The sequence below is a fragment of the Drosophila grimshawi genome, unplaced genomic scaffold (assembly GCF_018153295.1).
Source record: "Drosophila grimshawi isolate 15287-2541.00 unplaced genomic scaffold, ASM1815329v1 contig_44, whole genome shotgun sequence".
Taxonomy (NCBI): domain Eukaryota; kingdom Metazoa; phylum Arthropoda; class Insecta; order Diptera; family Drosophilidae; genus Drosophila; species Drosophila grimshawi.
The window spans coordinates 7,445,467-7,464,913 of NW_025063240.1; the positions used below are offsets into that span (position 1 = coordinate 7,445,467).

The window sequence follows — 19,447 nt, forward strand, 5'->3', positions numbered from 1 at the left end:
TACAAAAAAAATATCTATCGAAGCATAAACAAATTGTCTACCCACATATTACTCTTAATATTGTTAACTCATGTGTCAGATATTTTTGTTCAGAACGTAAAAAGTTAAAATGGGTAAAAAACGTTAAATGGTTTTGCGTCAATTTATATGACAAGCAGACAGAAAGCATTTTCGACCCCATAAAGTATATATTTTTTAAGAATATTTATATATTCAGTATCAACACTATAAATATGCGCTGACTTAGTTATTTTAAGTGAGGGTGCACCGATTTTTAAAGGGAAATTTGGCAATAAAACGTGGTCAACAACATATACTGAACTATGCAAAATAAAGTACTCATAATTTGAATCATATTATTAACGGGAAATTGCAAAATGCAGAAAATAAAACTAAAATGTTGCAATAAATTTAAAAAGCTTTTAAGAACTGGCAACGATTGCCATTCGATGGCCAATGCACGTTTTTAAACAGGTCTACAAAAATAGCGAAATGATATAATACAAAAAGCAGAACAGCAAAATGCAAAACATTTTTATTTGTTTATTTTTTTCTCTCTTTTTTTCTGTATCTTGTTAAATATACACAACATTCAATCGCAAAATGTTGCACATCGAATATTTATAGAGAATTGTTAAGTGCTTTTCTGGCTTATTTTCGATTTGGCCAATGCTAGTGCCAATTGAGCACAAATAGACGAAAGCAAACTTAAAAACATGAAGTCAAAAGTGTCGCACAAAATAAAAGCATTCACTTCATGTACATGACAGTAAAGCCTGGCAGAGATATCACAATAGCGCCGAAAGTAGATATTTGAATAGCGCGTTCGAAACATAAACTACTCAAAAATGCAAAACTATAAAAAAGGACATCAAAAATATATGCACACTTTGAGATGAAAAAAATCAGAAAGCGAATTGAGATGAAATGGTTTTTTGATGGCACCATATTAAATACTCTTCAAAACAGATTAAAAAGAGTGCATACCCAGAGAAAATAAAAGTACGAAAATAAAGAATATCTACTTTATTAAATACACAGAGTTGAGCTACACATTTCGAGACAGAATGGGAAGATCCTCTGTTAGGGCATACAAAAAAAAAAAAGAAGAAATGAAAATATTTTCATTAAAACTGGCGCCAAAAGTTAGCACATAAAAACTTCCCTTACGCTAAATGTGTGAAGAATTCACGCCCCCCTCCTGCCCCTGCCACTCTCCCCCACCATTCTACCCACAACTTGTTTATGCCAAGTTTATGCGCTTAGAATACGTTTATATGTTTTGCTTAACTTTTACAGGATTTTTTGTTTTGTTTGTTTGTTATCATTTTATATTTGTTGCCATAAAAATGTTTAATGAAAAGTTTGTCTCGTAAAGCGTAAGCCATGTGCATTCAGAGCTGTGGCTCCAGTCTGAGACATGCGAACGAGCCAGCTTTGAGAAATTCTCGTTGCTGTTGATCGTCATTTGGTTTCCCATGCAGCGAAGCATTGTGCCGAGTGGGTGGCCACAAGACAAGACGCAAGACAATGTCTGCCCCTGTGGCAGCCAAAGAACAAAGCTGGGAAAACTGCTCGACGCGAATCAACTCGACTCGACTCGACTCGATGGGAAGAGCAGGAAACATTCCGCAAATGCATTTCCCATGCACATTTTCATGCACGTTTTAACAAGCAAAAAAAAAAAAAAAAAAACAAAAATGCACTGCGCGGAAATGCATATTTAAGCCAAGAAACGGATAGCCGCAGTTATCAACAACAGAAATAGCTACGAGCCGGCCGCAATTTTAATTAAATTAAACCAACAGCAGCAGCAAAAGCCGGCGACTCTTTATTTTATAGCTGCCACCTTCACTTTCTCACACAAACACACATCGAATGTTGAAGGTATTTTTTGTTTCTTTACTGCTGGCTTGCGTGTCACATTTCATTTCAATTGCTCAACGTTGCCACCCCTCAATTACCTCGGCCCCCTGCCACTCTTTGCTTACCTCATTCTTCAATATTTTTAATAAGTTTGTTCCACATTGCCTATGGCTCAGCCTCAGCTTAAGTGGCCCTCCAATCTAGCAGCTCTCTCATGCTCTCCCCCTTTTTCTCTATTCTCTCGCGCTGTCTCTCTCTCTCTCTCTCTCTCTCTCTCTCTCTCTCTCTCTTTCTATCTGTCTCTTTATTTTCTCTCTTTTTTGTTTATCCGATACTCTTTTGGAGCAGTCGCCACATTAACGCTTCACTATATTTTCTTGTAATTAATTGTGTGAATTTTGTTATTTTTCATTCTCTACCTTCGTCAACTCTTTTGTGGTTATTTTGGTTTTTCCTAGCAGCCCCCTTTTGTAATTATTATTTATTTTCAAGGGTCAGTGATTTTCTCGCTTATTTTCTTTCGCCTTCCTTTTAGTTCCGTCTTTTCAATTGAATTTTGCCGTGTGAATTTTTTGCCTAAATACATTTTTATGACGTTTTGTACACGATTTTAGTTGGAGCAGGTCTGGTACAGTTAAGAGCCCTTTCGAAAACTTCTGAAGACTTCTAAGTCCAGCAAGACCCTTTCAGAGAAACTTTTTAATTTGATTCAGCGAAAGATTTAATCACATTATTATTATTTTTAAAAATAAGTGTAGAAAGCCTTCTATGTTCTCTCCATATTGAATAACTCATATATATTTTTATATACATATTTTAAGCTATTGAATTGTATATTGAACTGAGTTGCAACATCGATATCGATATTAAATTTTAAAATGTATTCTTAAAATATGACCACATTCAATAGTTATCTCTTTTAATTATTCCACTCAACTTGCCCCAAACTGCTGCAGAGGCATAAGCATTTAATGGCGACATTTGTCGCTTATTGCACTGCGACATATTCATTGCATTGGGGTACCTTATATCCCTCTCGCCAATCAGCACTGAGCTGCATTAATTATGCATTTACATGTTGCATATGCGAATAGAATTCGAATATTATGCACTATAAGCATTTTATGTGTGTATTAGTGGCTGTGTGTGTGGATCACTAATGAACAAAATGCAGTTAGTGCAGTTTGTTGCCTTTGTTTTGTTGGCGCACAGCTGCTGCCGCTGTTTTAATTATGTTGATGGCGGGAGGCAAACTACAAAGTTACAAATGTTCTGCGACTGTTTTTAGTAATACAAATGAGCGGTCCTCTGTCCGGATCCGCCGAAAATTTATGCGTCTATGAAAACGTAACGAGCCACATTCAAATATTTCAAACACACATGAAACGAAGTGCTATGAAACATGTCAAAAATGCAGCAGTTCCGAATTCTTGACAAGGCACAACTGCCAACATTACTCGAGTAACTTCAGTTAAAAAATAGTCCCACATGTTTGTATAGTTTTGAAAATTGAGTCATTGTTGGATTCTTCATAAGCATTACTGATGCATTAAACGTATAATTAAAATTGCAAATTGTAATTACATTTTCAGGTATCCGCAATCTGTTGTAGATTTTTCTTTTACTCAGCTCTAGAGTTCTGGCGCTGCCTGGCTTATTATTTAATTAATTATGCACTTTCGCTGAACATTTTTATGAGTAGAAGGCAGAAGAAATAAATGATGAGAACAAAATTTGAGCTTTCCTTTATTACTCCTATTTCATTTTTTTTTCTTGTTTTTTGTAACTGGTCTTCATTAGCATTTGCTGGACATCAGATTTTGCCACACCTCCTCTTTGAGTGTGCCTCTTGTTAGACTCGTTTCATTTTTTATTCCTTTTTTTTCTGTTGGCTTCAAAAGAAACGAGCAAAATTGCATAGTTTTTGCATATTTTGCTTCCTGTTCGCCCCCCTTTAGCACAGCTCTTGTTGGCTCTTGATGAACTTGTTGTGTGTGTTTTCAACTCCTGCAAAAAATGAGGCGTGAGAGTGGGAGTGGGCGTGGTCATATTATGGCATCATGTGTTGTACACGAGATGAAATGCATGAAAGTTGTTCTTTTTTTTTTTTTTGCTACCTTTGGTGATTTATTTTGATGATGATGACTCTTAAATTTTCATTCTTTTCCAGCTTCCTGTTTCAAGGAAACTAAATTGCAAAGAACATTTTTTTGCGTGTTACATGCTTAAGTTGAGAATCTATATTATTTTGTATTGAAAAAGTATCAAAAATCGTGCACATGGCAATGCCATTTTGTGTTGCTTCGAACTCGACAAACCAATAAAATTAAATTATGTAAATTATGAGGGGGGCTGGCATTAGACTCCACCCCATCGTAAGGGGCAATTCAACTAATTTCTATTCAGTGTGTAACGATAATTTGTAAAATGCATAATTAAATTTGATTGCTCGATAGTTTTACGAAAACCGCACATTCAATTGCAGAGTATCAATTGAATGCATGTGTAGCATTGTGTTTGTTAATGTATATTTGTGTATTTGGAATATATATTTAGGGTGGATTTTTATACCAGCCCATAATTATGCAAATGCCATTTCACTTTTTAATGAGTTTGGGCTGCTTGCAGGGACTCGTAATCTGGCATAGGCACAACCACCTGTCCCAGTTTATTCCCCTGCCCCTTCGAGCACCCACCCTAAATGGCAGCTATACTTATTATTATTTTTATTTTCACATTAATAGATGATATGGTGGGAGGGTCACTTACCTATTTGGGCGCTGACATGAGCAACAACTGTCAGGCAGAGTAGCGGCAAAAGCCATGTTGCTGTGCTTCTTCTTCTTATTGTTGTTGCTGTTGTTGGCTGCCTCGTAAATCCGATTAGCCCTGGGTTTTTGGGTGAGCTGCTGCTGCTGTTGTTGTTATTGCTGTTGCTGTTGCTGTTGCTATTGCTGCCGCTGTGTTGTAAGCGCCTCAGCAGCATGTTGCCAGTGTTGTAAATGTTGCCAGCTCGTCGTACTTAATGTTGCCAATGTTGTCGCTGTTGTTGTTGTTATTGCTTTTATGCACTTGCCTTGCCCCACTCACGCACATTCAAAGAGGGTGTGTGTGTGTGTGTGAGTTTTGTAGGGTGTGTGGGGATGGGGTGGTTTTGTCGTTTTGGTCGTTCGTTTGTCAGTTGTTGTTGTGTCGTTCTCCTTGTCAGATATCAGTTCAGTTGTTGCGTCGCTTTGGCATTTAGTTGATTTTTATGGTTGTTTAATATATATATATATATATGTATATATATATATGTATTTTTTTTGCTGTTGTTTTTTGCGTACTTTTCTTGTTTACAATTTCATTTCCTTTGCACTTTGCTTTACACTTTTATGCTTTTCTCTGATTTGCTGGCCTTTGTGTGTTTTAGAACTTTGGTTTTAAATTTCAATGATTCAACATTTTGCAATTGGGCTGCAAAGATAGATTTAACAACACGAAAAAAGAAATAAAGAAAGCAAAAGCAAATTTACATATTAATATTGTCATCATTGAAGGATAAGCTAAAAGGATGAATATTTTATTTATTTAGTATTTCACGAACTTTTAAATTCGTTTTCCATGTTTATTCATTTGATTTATGTTATTATTGATTAAAGATTACTTAATTCATTCGCAATATAATAGCAATCAAAAATATATTATTTATGTATTTTATGAAGTCTTTTGCAACGTTTAAATTGAAAACATTTTAAATGCAATCCTCTGTTATTTTATTTTATTTTATTTAATATATCCAGTTACCCGCATTTGGATATGATTCAATTACGCACACTTTCAATTGACATCGATACGTGCCTCAATATGCCTGCCGCTTGCCACATGACATGATTATCTTTTTGTTTGAACTTGTGATTATGTATTCACACCTGGCATTCAAGAGCTCTCAAGCTCTCAGCTGTCAAAATCATATTTCACACGTGTCCCAATTTAAATTGATATGACTTCAGATTTCAATTATTTATTGAATTTATATTGTTGTTGTCTGAGCTGATAGATTTCATTACAGCAATTTCGTTTCTTGTAGATTGTAAAGCACTTCCAAATAAAATGGCAACTTTGAAATGAATACATTGGATACAATTCAGTTCTACAGCAACAGCAAACTCAATTAGCCTGCTGCGAAACTTAAGCCTAATGATGAAAAGTTCCGAGAAATATTTCAATCAAATTTTTGCCAAGCCCGAAATTTATATTTTGTTTTGGGTCAAAGACAAACAAACAAACAAAAATTCAAGTCAGTTTTATTGGTTTTACTGAACGAGAAGACAGCTTTGGTTGGATGTTGGGTCAACTTCCTAAAAGTATGCTGAAAAATAATTTTCGATTTCTTGCTGCTGTTTGTTTGTTCAATTCAAACTGGACTAAACTGAACTGAGCTGGACTGGACTGGACTGGACTGAACTGGACTGTTGGGGCGATTTGTACATATTTTAGAGGCAGTCGCTTATTGATTTCGTCGAAGGCCACACACACGCGGCGTATGCGCAATATTTGCCTTCTGGCACTTGGCAAGCGAACGAAGCGGGCAACATAAATAAATAGCGAGGAATGCGCACCCAAGAGCAACAAAAACAACTACAACTACAACAACAAACAAATAATATTAACCAAAAACTTAGCCAAAATGTTGTTGATGAAAACGTGACTGGACACGTTGAGTGGACCGAATACGCACACACAAGCACAAATACAAATACAAATACAAATATAAATACACACACACACAAGTCCAAATACAAATAAAATCATCTAGTATATAGACTCGTTTATATACAGAGAACTTGGTCAATTTTTGGCACACAGTGACCACCAAAAGTCAACTTCTTGCCCCCATCCTTCTGCCCGTGGGCGTACGTGGGTGTATGAATTATATATGTATTTATGAATTTTATATATATTTTTTCATTTCGTGAGTTTGCTTAACTTTTTGTCTGTTGCTTTTTAGTTTTTGACGTGTTATTAAAAACTTATTTCATCATCAAGTTCTTCTATAGTATGAATTCAGATTGTCTGTTTGATTTTGACAGCAGCGCGGAAGCTGTCATAATAATAAAAATAATAATATTGATAATCAATTCGTTATTTCAGCTCTAAATAAAATGTAAAATCACTATTATGGATAAATCAGTATTTATGGCGAGATAAATGTATTCTATAAATTTAAATAATACATGTCAAAATGTACCAAGTAAATAATTTATTCTTGTTATGCTATAAATTATTATGTCTGTTATTTTTTATGCTCAGCTCAGATCCACAATTTCCTGATACCTTACTAAGCATTTCCCATTGTTGTGTACACCTGTCAGTCCAACTTCTGTTCAAGAATCATTTTCAATGAGCTTTCCCTTGGCAAATTTGTATCTCATCTTAAAGCCATTTGCCTTAAATGGCCGACAAGACAAGCTGCCAGCCAGCTAACTAGCTGTCTATTCATGCTGACCTCTTACGTTAACTCTCCTCCCCAACTTCTGCCCAGACCTAGTCGAGTCCTGAACGTCCTTGATTGACAGCCGCTTTCTCTGCTGGCGGCCATTAATCAGCTTAAACAGCTGGCGCTTGCAAAATTAAAATATTTGCTGAAGCAGCCAAATGAAGTGGAATTAAATTGCACAAGGGGTGCCCGGAAACTGTCCCAAAGAGTAATTGGAAGTGCCTGAATAATATCTAAATATATTTAACTCTTAATAACTGAAGCAAGCTTTCATCTATTCCCTTCATTCTATATAATTTGCATATGTTCCGGATTGTCTTTGATATTATTTAGAGGAGTTGTTGATATTTGTTTTAATTTTTTGGTTGATTATTCGTTGATTTGAGTGCTTTGTGTTTCGTTTCATTTGTGATTTATTTTTGGCAGCATACGGCTTCTTAATCTCTGTTGCCGTGTCCTTCAGATCCATTTCCATGCCAAGTACCACATTATTTCCCGTTTGGTGTTGCACGCACACACACAAACATTCACACATAGATATGTTGTGTTGCTTCATTTAATTTCGTATTTCGTTTGCGACATTTCTCGTTTCGTGTTTTTCCCGTTTTTCTCTACCTTTTCAGCATTCTTCTGGTTTCGTGGCAGCCTCTCGCTTTTGGCCTTGTGGTCATTCAACTGTAAGAAAGCCAAGAACAGAGAGAAAAATACATAAAAAATTATTAGATTTTTCTTATTTGTTTTGTGTTTTCTAGCGACTTTTTTGCTCATAACATAATGGGAAGGTGGGGAGCAACTAAATTGCTTTTGTATGCATATGCTGGATGGTTGGCTGGATAGATGGATGGCTGACTGGATGACCGAACAAACACACACAAGTACACACAAGAACACACACACACACGCACACACAACTAAACACAATCGTGGCAAATTAGGCAGAAACATATTTAAGGCGATTTTCTTGATGAGATATCGCTTAATGGTTTGCTGTTTATCTTTGCACGTTCTCTGCGGCCCCTAATGAACAGTCAGCAAGTCACAAAAACTTTTACCAACCCCCCGCTCACCCCTCCACTCACATGAAAGGAAGAACTCAAGGCTGAAAATGTGCTCGTGCTCAGCGGGATGCTGCACATGAAAATGTCTGCATATTAAGTATACGCATTACGTATACGTATAAGAATGCTCCTAAATTGCCATCAATAACAACAACAATCGCAATGGGACGCATAATATTGATATACAATCCAAAGATTGTTCAGTTTGTATTTTATCGAAAGCATTAGGGAACAATAACTTAGTGAATAGACTTTAAATATCATAAACTGCATGTTTTGTGCTATGCGTCTGCAGAAATTGTTGAACTATCTGAAATGAATGGGTGAAAAAGAATCCCAACGAACAATAGAAAATGAGATGGATTTGAAATCGAGCTGTGAATCCAGTGTTGGCAACACATTTCACACAACTAAACGTTGTTACCTGTACATTTGTTGTTGTTGGATTTGAAATCGGTTCGGAAAATGAAATATTTTGTTTGCACTCCCATTAATGGCCCCCATTATGCCAGCTGAAATGACAAAAAAAAAAATACAGAAAAACTGTCAAATGAAAGCGATTTAAGACTCAATTGCGTTTTGTTGGGAATGTCTAAGTGCAAAAGTCGCTTTCACCGTTAGGTATTTCTTATCAATTCCCTTCGCATTTAAACGGTTCATTAAAACGCTGGGAAAACAAACCCAACCCATATAAAAAAAGAGAGAAAAAATTGGCAATTAAATGCTGTAAAGTGCTATGAAATATATTTTCCACGCTAAAACTGAAGCATTTAACAACTGCTTCATAGAAAGCTTTGTTGATGGGTTTAACCAAAAAAGTTTTGCGAGGAGGCTCTGAAAATTATTTGAGTTATGTTTATGGCTTTGAAATGCGTCGAACGCGTTCGCAACACGTGAATCGCGCATTAAAAGTATTAAATTTTTTTTCTTTTGTTTTTTGGCACTTTCATAATTTGCACAATATTTTAGGAGACGCGAAACGAGCCATGTTGGAGCGATGAATTGCTGGCCAGGATCACCAACTGGCTGACCATATTGTTTATGGCCGGTTCTGCGAGTGGATAAGCCAAAAGCGTTCGTCGCTTGCCTTTGGCTTCTGCTGCCAGTTTTTTTTTTTGCCTGTCTTTGCCTGTGGACAAAGACAAACCCATAAAAATGTCACAATTCATCAACGCCGCTAAGTAGTTTCGTATTTTATAACGACCAATGGAAGGAGCCAACTTTTTGTTATTTTTTATTCCTCCTTTCTTTTCATTCTTTGCTCTGTTGACTTCAAATTTTGAGCGCTTTCAGCGTGACCTCAGCGCTTTTTTCGTTTTTATTTTTGGGAAATGGTTTTGGTAGTTTCCTCGTCCTTTTTTCTAGGTTTCGCCTGCGGGCGATAGTGTTCTAGACTTTATTCACTTATATGAGAGAATAATATGACTTCAGTAGAGCTCGTCCTTCATTTTCATACTTGGTGACTTGTTTGCCAATATTAATATTTTTTTACCCTCCAAAATGTACATACCATGCACCTTAATGGTGTCGCTGCATTTAAATAACTCAAAAATACATCTTGAATTTTGAGAGACAATGAGTATAATCTGGGATTTTTTTTACTTTCCACCAGCCTCTGCAAGGGCATAAGTACACAGTACTATTCTACTCCGCTGAATATGCAATACTTCCTTAATTCTAATAGTTTCCGAAACTAATCTGTTATATTTTGTAACTATTTTCTGGTTGGGCTCATCATTCGGCTGAACTCTTCGTAGTTCAAAAACCCATCTTCATCGTCGTCTGCTTCGCGAATCAATTCTTCAAGCTCTTCATTTGACGGCTTCATGTTGAAGGCTATTAGTACGTCCCGCAGCTGATCGACACCTATATAGCCGGTGTTATCCCTGTCGTAGACACGAAATGCCTCGCGGATATCATCCTCCACTTGATTATTATTCAGAATATAAAGTATCATGCCAGCAAACTCTTGAAAATCAATAATCCCATTGCCATCTGTGTCCACCTGGTTGATCAACGCCTGCAATTCGCTTTCATTATGGGTCTTGTTGATCTTACGCAAGAAAGCGCCCAAATCTCTTGCTTGAACCGTACCTTCCTTATCTCGGTCCAAAAGGTCAAAGGCATCCCTTAATACCCGTAACTCACTCTCAGATATATCCATTACAATCGCTCTATATAATTTTGTATATGTGTTTTAATCGAAATAAGGAAATATTTCCCACTGTCTATCATGTGTACTTCATCACTTTTTCGCCTACTTTTATTGAAATATTCGAGTTTTCATTATTAGTTCAGGATGCTGCTACACAACCCACAAATTATGTTGAAAGGCAATTGTTCTTGTTATATTTAATATATATATTTTTCCACTAAACATACATTTAATTTTAATTTTTGCTACTACATTTATGTAATTATTCGACTTCTGAGTAATCCCAAGTGTGTGGATCGAGCTCGAAGCGCTTCAGGCGCTCATGATACTGTCCGAAGAAGAATGCCTCCAGCTGGTATGTCTTATAGACGCGAAAGAAGTCCTCATTCACATATCTATTGTTCCACACCCAAATGCATTGGTGTGGAAAATATTCGATTATTTCGGCCCTGCCAGACTGATCCAAATCGCACGGCAGATGAATTGTATGAAAATCAAAGGGCAACGTGAATTTTGTATCGCGTTTTTTGCGGATAATACCTGGCTGGGTTGGCGGGGATTTGGTTTGAGCTGGCAATGTTGTCACTGCCGTATCATTACTCCGCTTACTCAGATTATTCTCTTGAGCAACATCAGTGGTTGCTTTACTGGTTTGATTAGTATGATTTCTTTCCACACTCTTTGCTAATGTGACACTGGCCAAGGCTCTAGCATTGCCAAATGGGAGATGAGTCTGAAAATGAATACCATCTCTGTTATTTGAAAGCTTTTGAAGACTTTTCTCTCTTACCAATGCAATTAGACAACAGGAAAGAGCTGCCATATTGAAATTTGCAAGCAACTTCATAACGAAATTTGAAGAACCTCTCTATTAATAATCTAGACTTTGATTCGTAGTGCGTTGTAAGTTATGTGTAGAATAGACAGACATTTAATAATATCAGTATTGACAACAAAGACATAAGGAAATTTAACTCCACGCCATCTGTTTAACAACTCTTACAATACAAAATTTTTATAGACTATCACTAGACAAGGTATATTTATAAACGTAATGAAGATGGTTCGCAACACTTCCAGTTACAGTGTAGTCTGTATATATATTTCAACGAAACGTACAAAGAATTTTATTATGGTTATATACTATACTGTGAGTATCTAGACACCAGTATCGCCGTAGTCCCAAGTGTGTGGATCGATCTCGAAGCGCTTGAGGCGCTCATAATACTGCCCAAAGAAGAAAGCCTCCAGCTGGTATGTCTTATAGACGCGAAAGGTTCCCTCGTGCGCATATTTATTGTTCCACACCCAAATGCAATGATTGGGAAAACTACTGACGATTTGCGCCCTGCCACTTTGATCCAAATCGCATGGCAAATGCATTGTATTGAAATCAAAAGGCAAAGTCATCTCAGTCTCGCGTTTCTTGCGAATAATATGGGCAACAGGAGTTCTCCCTGTCGGCTGGGAAATCTCCAGTGATTTGGCTTGAGCTGGCAGTCTAGTTAAAGCAGTATCATTGCTCCTTCTTGCCGTATGATTCCCAATCACACTTGTCCGCACTTGCACCGCTGAGGTGCTGACCAGAGCTCTTGCATTCACATACGAAATATGGGTCTGAAAATTTACACCAATCGTAGAGAATAAGTGGAGTCAAAGCCTTTCACTTTGTAGCTTACCAGTACGACAACAGCACATAGAAGAAACATTGAATTTGGAGGATACATCTTAATACCAAATAATGCGTTCTCATAAGAAATAAACTTAGAAATTTGACAAGCTGTGCAATAAATACAGTAACTCTACGCCTGCTAATTATTGAAAATGGTCGAAAATTGATGGAAAAGTAGATACACTGCACATTGTAAAAATTGCTAGCTGGGAAGTAGCAACATTTTGACCCTTTAAAGTATACACATTCGTGATCGGAAGTAACAAAAAGTCACATTAGGCCATTTTGCGATATGTGCATTGTAAATTCAAAACTTTTCAGATTTTGGCATAATCGTTTGACAGAAAAGACTTCAGCCGCTTACCAACTTCTAACATGATCTAATCCAATACAAAAAGGCAATGCTCGCAGTTAACAATATATTTTCATCTACTATATACATATACTATCTATACTGTCGATGAAGGATTCACGAAAACAACAACAACGAGAGCATATTTTATAAAAGTGTCAGAAAAGCTTTTAAAAATTGTTTACCGCACTCGCTTGCTGACACTTTCTTTTTCTCCCTGTGTCCCTTTCTACCTTTCTCTTTCTCACACGCTCTTTGAACTTTTTATTAAAATGCATTTAAAGCTGCATTTTTTTAAGAGTTTTTCTAGCCCTTTTTTCGATTGTTTTTGTCGCTGCGGCTACTACTGTGAAAAGCTCATGCATTTCAGTTTTTTATACTGTTTACGCTATTTTAACTTTATTGTTGCCGTTGTTTTGCGTGGCCAACAATGTTGTTGTGGTGTATGTGTGTGTGTGTGTGGATAGACATGGCAGAAGTGAAATGGTTATCGCGCTTGTTTGATTTAATTTATTGGCTTAGCGCCATTGTGGCCTGATGCTCAACACTTTACACACAGCATTTTTGTTTTTGTGTACCCCCGTAGAGGGAGAGGTGCAGCGGTGGGGTTGGTGGTTGGCAACTGCCCCGGAGTGGCTTTTTGGTGATACCAGCACCGCTTCCAGTCAATCTACTCGACGCCCGACTTTACTGTTCGTTGCACGTTGCTGTGTATTTTTTTCAGCTCGCACTTTTTTATATACGTAATTATTTTTGTTTCTGTTTATTTTTTTACTTTTTTGTCTGCCTGGACTCACTCTCTCTCTGTATCTCTATCTGCTGAGCTTGTCTTGCTCTTGGCTCTGTGCTTTGGGAGGAAGAAGCTCTGTGTATATATATTTTTAAAAATGTTATGTTTATTGGAGAGTACACAGTGTCTAGGTGCATCAGCCATGCTATTTTTCAGTGTATTCCCTTGAAAGTGGCAATGACCGAAGCGATAATTTAATATTATAAGGAATTCTTAAATTCTTTTACAAAATTTATAGTTTTTACACTTCCCAAACTTATGACAAGGTGAATATTTATATGTCAGGGTATTTTTTTATATAACAATTACCGGAATGCGAATAAGGCATAAATCATTTTACAAGGTAGAAGCTAAAATAGAATAATAAGAAAAATAATATTGTAAAGTCGGATGCTCTAAAAACATATAAAAAAAGAACCCCTGCAAGCAAGTTGGTATAATGTTTACAAAACTTAACAACACTTTTCAATTAATTGCAGCTTTGAATCTGGTCTATTAAAGAGTCTTTAGAAAAGCCCACCCCAAATGTTGTCAACACGAACTGCACCACAACAATGAGAAAATCATTTGGCGAATAGCAACAGAAAACACTTGACGAGTGCCTCATTGTTTAGCGACCCTTGACATTTAGCGACGTTTTCGTGTAAATTGAAATACTTTATGTTAACATTTGTTTTGCTTTCCACTGCCAGCAACCAAAATAAAAAAGAGCTTTAGCCAAGAGTGCTCGACTTGCAAATATGCTTTAAATATCGCTTGCTGATATTCGAGTCAAAGGGAAGTGATTGAAAACATCAAATTAAATAAAATAAGAAGGAGAACAGATATGATGTTGGATTGATGCGATGGTTATCAGAACTTTGGTGAATAAGATACTTATCAAATGAGACTAAAAATAAACTCTGCCAAATCAGACATATTGACACTGATGTCGATAATATTGTTGTTGTTTTGTGAGGGTGTTTCTTTTTATTTGCTTATTGTTGTTGTTTGTGCTGTGGGTTTTGGCTTTAATTTAAATGTTGAACGCACTTAGAGCCATTTACGTGGCATACATAAAAGACGGCTTTCATTTGCCTGTCTCGCAAGTCAGATGTCACATACATTAAAGTTTGATTCGGCAGCCTGTAAACACCAAACAGTCACCAAGTCACGCACACACACACACACACACACACATACACACACACACATACATGTGGGGGTGACACACACACATAGAGAGAGACATGTCACAATGTAAGATGGGGGGAATTGGGAGACTGCCAGGCTATTTGCTTGCCCTTTTCTGACATTTGCTGCCAAAGTTGATATTATTAATTTACAGCGCGTACCATGCGAGGGAATGTCGTTACTACCCGCCCCCTACCCCCTCACCTACCCTTCCCTCTCCCATCAACCACAGTTCCGACCCCACCACAAAGTATGCCACACGCATTTCCCTTGTCCTTGTCATTCACCGGCAAGTTTGTCTGCAGATAGAAAGAGAGAGAGAGATGGGGCATGTGTGTGTGTAAGTGTATGTGTGTGTGTGTTGAGGTTTTGGCCACACGCTTACACACAACGGTGCCATAATCATAAAATCATTTTATTGCGCTGGCAATTTCATTATTTCGGATTTTAATGTAATTTCTCCCAGTTGGATTTGATGCGCAAGTTTCGCCCGAGGATCTGACAGAGCCTGTGGCAATTGAGCCGGCAATTGACTGGCTCCTTTGGCAATTAGAGGCGCATGGTCCGAATGACACAACTTTTCAAGTATTTTGACTAATTAATTTGCAAAACTCATTTCACTCATTGTCCGCAATTCTCCAATGTGTGCTCAACACAACTTTGCGTGCCACAAGTGCTACAAAAACACACACATAAATAAAAACAAAACATAAAAAAAGAAGCAAAGGCCACCCAGATAAGTTCCACGAGTTGTAAGTGTAAAAAGAAAAACTAAATCCATTTAATACACTTCGTATTCCAAATAGTACTCGTCGAATAATTCATGTGCATGTGTGACAAATTTCATAATATAATTTTGAGCCCAGCAGAAGGGTAGCTGCACATAAATTTAGATTAACAAAGGTAATACCCCTATGAACAGTACGCATTTGAATGCATGCCTGTCGTAAATTCATCACCAAATATCAAAACACACCATCAGCAAAGCTAAACAAAAAAAAAAAAGAAAAAAAGAGAAAAACCAAAACAAATAAATAAAGCAAGCGTGAAAAATGTTCCGTGTGTGCTTAAAAATTTGCGTGCTTTTCATTTATCCCTTTTATTATTTCCACTGGATAACAGTTGGAACAGCCACACACACACATACGTATTTATAAAGCAACTTGGCAGCCCTAGAAGTTCACACACGCTGCTCAACACTGGCACAGTATTGCACAAATTGCAGTGCCATATTGCCAGTCATAATAGAATATTTCACGCCAAAATAATTTCAATTGCTGTTTTTCCTTTTTCTTTTGCAACTTTTCCAAGTGGCTTTGCCAACATGTCGCGACATGAGAAAAAAACAAGCTGTAATAATAGCGATTCAGCTCGATTATGATATGCTCCTAAAAACTTGTTAATAGAGAAACAGATATTTTGAATATATAAATATTCAGATTATAATTATTTGCAAATATCAATATGGCAGCTCTTTCCTGTTGTCTAATTGCACTGGTAAGCCAGAGAAAAGTCTTCAAAACCTTTCAAATAACAGAGATGGTATTCATTTTCAGACTCATCTCCCATTTGGCAATGCTAGAGCCTTGGCCAGTGTCACATTAGCAAAGAGTGTAGAAAGAAATCATACTAATCAAACCAGTAAAGCAACCACTCAAGAGAATAATCTGAGTAAGCGGAGTAATGATACTGCAGTGACAACATTGCCAGCTCAAACCAAATCCCCGCCAACCCAGCCAGGTATTATCCGCAAAAAACGCGATACAAAATTCACATTGCCCTTTGATTTTCATACAATTCATCTGCCGTGTGATTTGGGTCAGTCTGGCAGGGCCGAAATAATCGAATATTTTCCACACCAATGCATTTGGGTGTGGAACAATAGATATGTGAATGAGGACTTCTTTCGCGTCTATAAGACATACCTGTCTGGTATGCATAACAGCATAACAGTAATTAAATGTTAAAGCAACAGCAAAATTAAATGTGTAGAATGTCACTCGTAATATGGATAACAGGCTACTAGTGACGTAGTAATCGTACTGCAAAATAACATCTGTAAATAACATTGATATCGATTTCGACCGATAGTAACCAACTTGCAGAAAAAGAAGAAGTCAATCGTTGTGAATAAAGTAAAGTAATCGGACTTGTATAGAAAAGAGATATAATTTAATTTTGACTGCTACATATCTTAAATCAAAGTTTGTTTTTACTAAGCATCTTCTATAAACAATAATGCACTTCTGAATCAATTTGTAAAACATATAAATAATTTATATACATATGACAAGCAGACAATTTTTGGTCTCAATGCAAGCAAAGAAATTCCTTAGAGACTCGCCAAAAAGAAAGGAAAAACAATTATGATGCATGAAAGCCAAAAGTTGCAACTGCAACTCTCTACGCTCCTTTTGCTTTTCCGTTTTGTTGGCAACCAAATAGAAAATGTTGACAGCTCCCAATTTCAGACAGTCGGCAAATAAGCAATAGCAAAAACAAATATGCCAAATGGGAACAACTATCTGCTTCCTCGTCAAAAATGGCAAAGCCAAAGTATCATCATTATAAAGCCAGAACAGCTGTATTTATGACACATGCCGTAAAACTCACATCAAAAATATCATTTATGCTGCGTAGAAGCCAGTTTTTTTTGTTTTTTTTTTTTTTGCTGGGCTGGATTTTGGCTGCTCTGCGGTCCTGCGCCTTTGTTTATGCAGCAATTTATGACATGCAAAGCAGAAGCAAACACATGACACAAGGACAATGCCCAAACATGAACGACCCCTCATAATACGCTGAGCAAATATTTATGCGGCTGCCTCGCGGAAATACACAGCTCCCTCTACTCCTACAGAGCCAGCGAGAGAGAGAGAGAGAGAGAGAGAGAGAGAGAGAGAGAGAGACTGTGAGAGAAAAAGAGAGAGAGTGTCAGCGCTATTAATATTTTTATATGGTTTAACGATTGCCTTCAATGGACAAACGGACAAAAGCTGAATGCATCCCTACTCTTGTCCTTGTTGTTGTTTAATTAGTTACACAGCAAATACACACATACACACACACACACGCTCCCACACACTCTCCAACACATACACACACACACACGCACACACCCTTACACATACTCAGTCACATGCACATGCTTTGATTGTGACAAGCGCATTAATTGCTTTTTTATTTGCTTGTTTATCTTTGATCAAACAACATTTTCATTGCATAAAGGGTCTGCAAATCGATTTAGTTTATTTGCTCCGGTCAGTTGGACAAACACCAAAAAAAAAAGGAAAAAGAAACAAAAAACAATCAATTAATGCAAATATGTAAAAACTGTCTATCAAAATGAAAACATTTTTATAGGTCACTTTTTTTCAATATTAACATTTGATGGCAATTAACAGCAACATTTCCTGGTTCGTGCTCACAAGCGTGTTGAACAAATGAATCAACTAAGCCGATCATTAGGCAACAAAGTAAAGAATAAATTGATAAAATATTAATAAATAAATAATCGACAAGAGTTTTTATATAATATCTTATTCTCTAATTAATTTTAATTTTGTTTTTGTTTAAGCTGGATATAAACATATAACTCTATACATTATTATTTCCAATTGATTCGTGGACTTATTGTCACAGCCTAGAGCAGCAAATGAGAAAATTAACAATGCTTTGCTATAATTTGGCAACCATTATGCCACATCACAAAATTCAAAAGAAAGCCCACGCCGCCAGCTTTGAAAAGCACTTTGATAAAGAAAATATTGAAAACAATCAAAGGGCATACAAAAGAAACATATTCAGAGGAATAAACCAGAGGAAACCACGAAAAAACCAAAGAAAAAACGAAAAACGAACGAGGAGAAATCAAAATGCGCGTTTTTTAATGTTAATTCTTAGCTGGGGCAATTTCGGAGCTTTGAGCATGAGAAAATTGTGTGTTTTGCTTGTTGTTTGGCCTTTGCATAAGAAATGTGCTGCTCAATTTTGGCAATGTTTTTGTTTCTCAGTTGTAAAAAAGGTGAAGACGACGACGACGACGACGACACTGACGAACCGGCAAGCGTTTATCGTGGCTTTTGTTTGTTTAACATTTTGCAATGGCTGACAGACAAACAGAGGCAGACGGTCTGCTCAGGGAAGAACCCTAAACAGAACTCGAACTGTGTTTTAAATGATGGCTGAAGTATATTCGCTAATGTGGAAGCACTTGACCCCTGCGCTTTGAACTTACTGTTGCGCTTGATTGATTGCACAAACCAAATGAAATACAAAAAGCAAACTGTGAACGACCTGTGGCAAATTCTGCTCCAAGTCCTTTCACCTGAAGGTATTCAACAAATTTAGTCGCCAATCAAAAATCAACTTAACTCCAACGTCGACTTCAAGTTGAGTTCGATTTCGAGTTCTTTTTTTTTTATTTTGCTTTGTGGTCAGTCTTGTAATTGTATCAAATGAACCAAGTACTTGAACATCACTCATAGGGGTAAGGTAGAAATAGACTGCGTAATAAAGTCGCCATTGAATTTTCAAGTTGTCTGACAGAAGATTCGATTTGCTTGGTTTGCCTTTCAATGAGCTTCATTCGATGCAGCCAATTTTGTACACAAGTGAAATTCAAATTTGGTTAATATAATTGCAATTTACTTACATTTCTTCTTGCTTTCGCCATTTGCATAAATCCATATAATTGCAAATATTTTGATTCCGAATATGCAATATTTTTGCTTTTGATTTGTAATTGCAAAATTTATAATACTTTTTAATTATTATTTGCGAATGTATTTTAGTGTAGGGCATCAATTATGTTATTTATTATTCTGCTTTAGGCTTTTATTTCACTGAAATGAATTGCATTTCCCCCATGCATAAACCATGCTTCTCCTGTTGATATATCAACGT

The 19,447-nt window shown here is 36.7% G+C and overlaps 3 protein-coding genes and 1 long non-coding RNA gene across 5 annotated transcripts in view; all 4 read right to left on the reverse strand.

The window, feature by feature from the left end:
• The window catches only part of LOC6557453, a 63,681-nt gene extending 58,584 nt beyond the window's left edge, over positions 1-5,097 (reverse strand). Inside the window, exon 1 of the mRNA XM_043215333.1 lies at positions 4,636-5,097. Coding sequence (XP_043071268.1) covers positions 4,636-4,852 — 217 coding nt within the window. The 5' untranslated portion in view covers positions 4,853-5,097. The remainder of the gene's footprint in view (positions 1-4,635) is intronic.
• Positions 5,098-5,125: 28 nt separating this feature from the next.
• LOC122322628 overlaps positions 5,126-19,447 on the reverse strand; it is a 127,301-nt gene continuing 112,979 nt past the window's right edge. Inside the window, exons 3-4 of one of the 2 annotated variants that reach the window (XR_006246727.1) lie at positions 7,961-8,020; positions 5,126-5,322 (exon numbers count right to left, since the gene is read on the reverse strand). This is a non-coding gene — a long non-coding RNA (uncharacterized LOC122322628). The remainder of the gene's footprint in view (positions 5,323-7,960; positions 8,021-19,447) is intronic. The other variant, XR_006246726.1, reaches the window with a different exon arrangement.
• On the reverse strand, positions 10,757-11,432 carry LOC6557408. Its single transcript, XM_001984928.3, has 2 exons — positions 11,349-11,432; positions 10,757-11,291 (listed from the first exon to the last, which is right to left on the reverse strand). The coding sequence occupies exons 1-2, from the start codon at positions 11,403-11,405 to the stop codon at positions 10,821-10,823; spliced, it is 528 nt and encodes a 175-aa protein (XP_001984964.3). The 5' UTR covers positions 11,406-11,432; the 3' UTR covers positions 10,757-10,820.
• LOC6557403 lies at positions 11,633-12,305 on the reverse strand. The gene is made up of 2 exons (XM_032743258.2): positions 12,238-12,305; positions 11,633-12,175 (listed from the first exon to the last, which is right to left on the reverse strand). Exons 1-2 carry the CDS (start codon positions 12,283-12,285, stop codon positions 11,717-11,719), a joined length of 507 nt encoding a protein of 168 aa, XP_032599149.2. The 5' UTR covers positions 12,286-12,305; the 3' UTR covers positions 11,633-11,716.

What these genes read in the sequence shown, in the direction of transcription:
- LOC6557403 (XM_032743258.2), bottom strand. Translation starts at nt 12,285, where the DNA reads ATGTATCCTCCAAATTCAATGTTTCTTCTATGTGCTGTTGTCGTACTG. An exon ending in TATGTGCTGTTGTCGTACTG is followed by an intron (nt 12,176 to 12,237) that starts GTAAGCTACAAA and finishes GTAAATTTTCAG; the next exon opens with ACCCATATTTCGTATGTGAA.
- LOC6557408 (XM_001984928.3), bottom strand. Translation starts at nt 11,405, where the DNA reads ATGAAGTTGCTTGCAAATTTCAATATGGCAGCTCTTTCCTGTTGTCTA. An exon ending in CCTGTTGTCTAATTGCATTG is followed by an intron (nt 11,292 to 11,348) that starts GTAAGAGAGAAA and finishes ATTCATTTTCAG; the next exon opens with ACTCATCTCCCATTTGGCAA.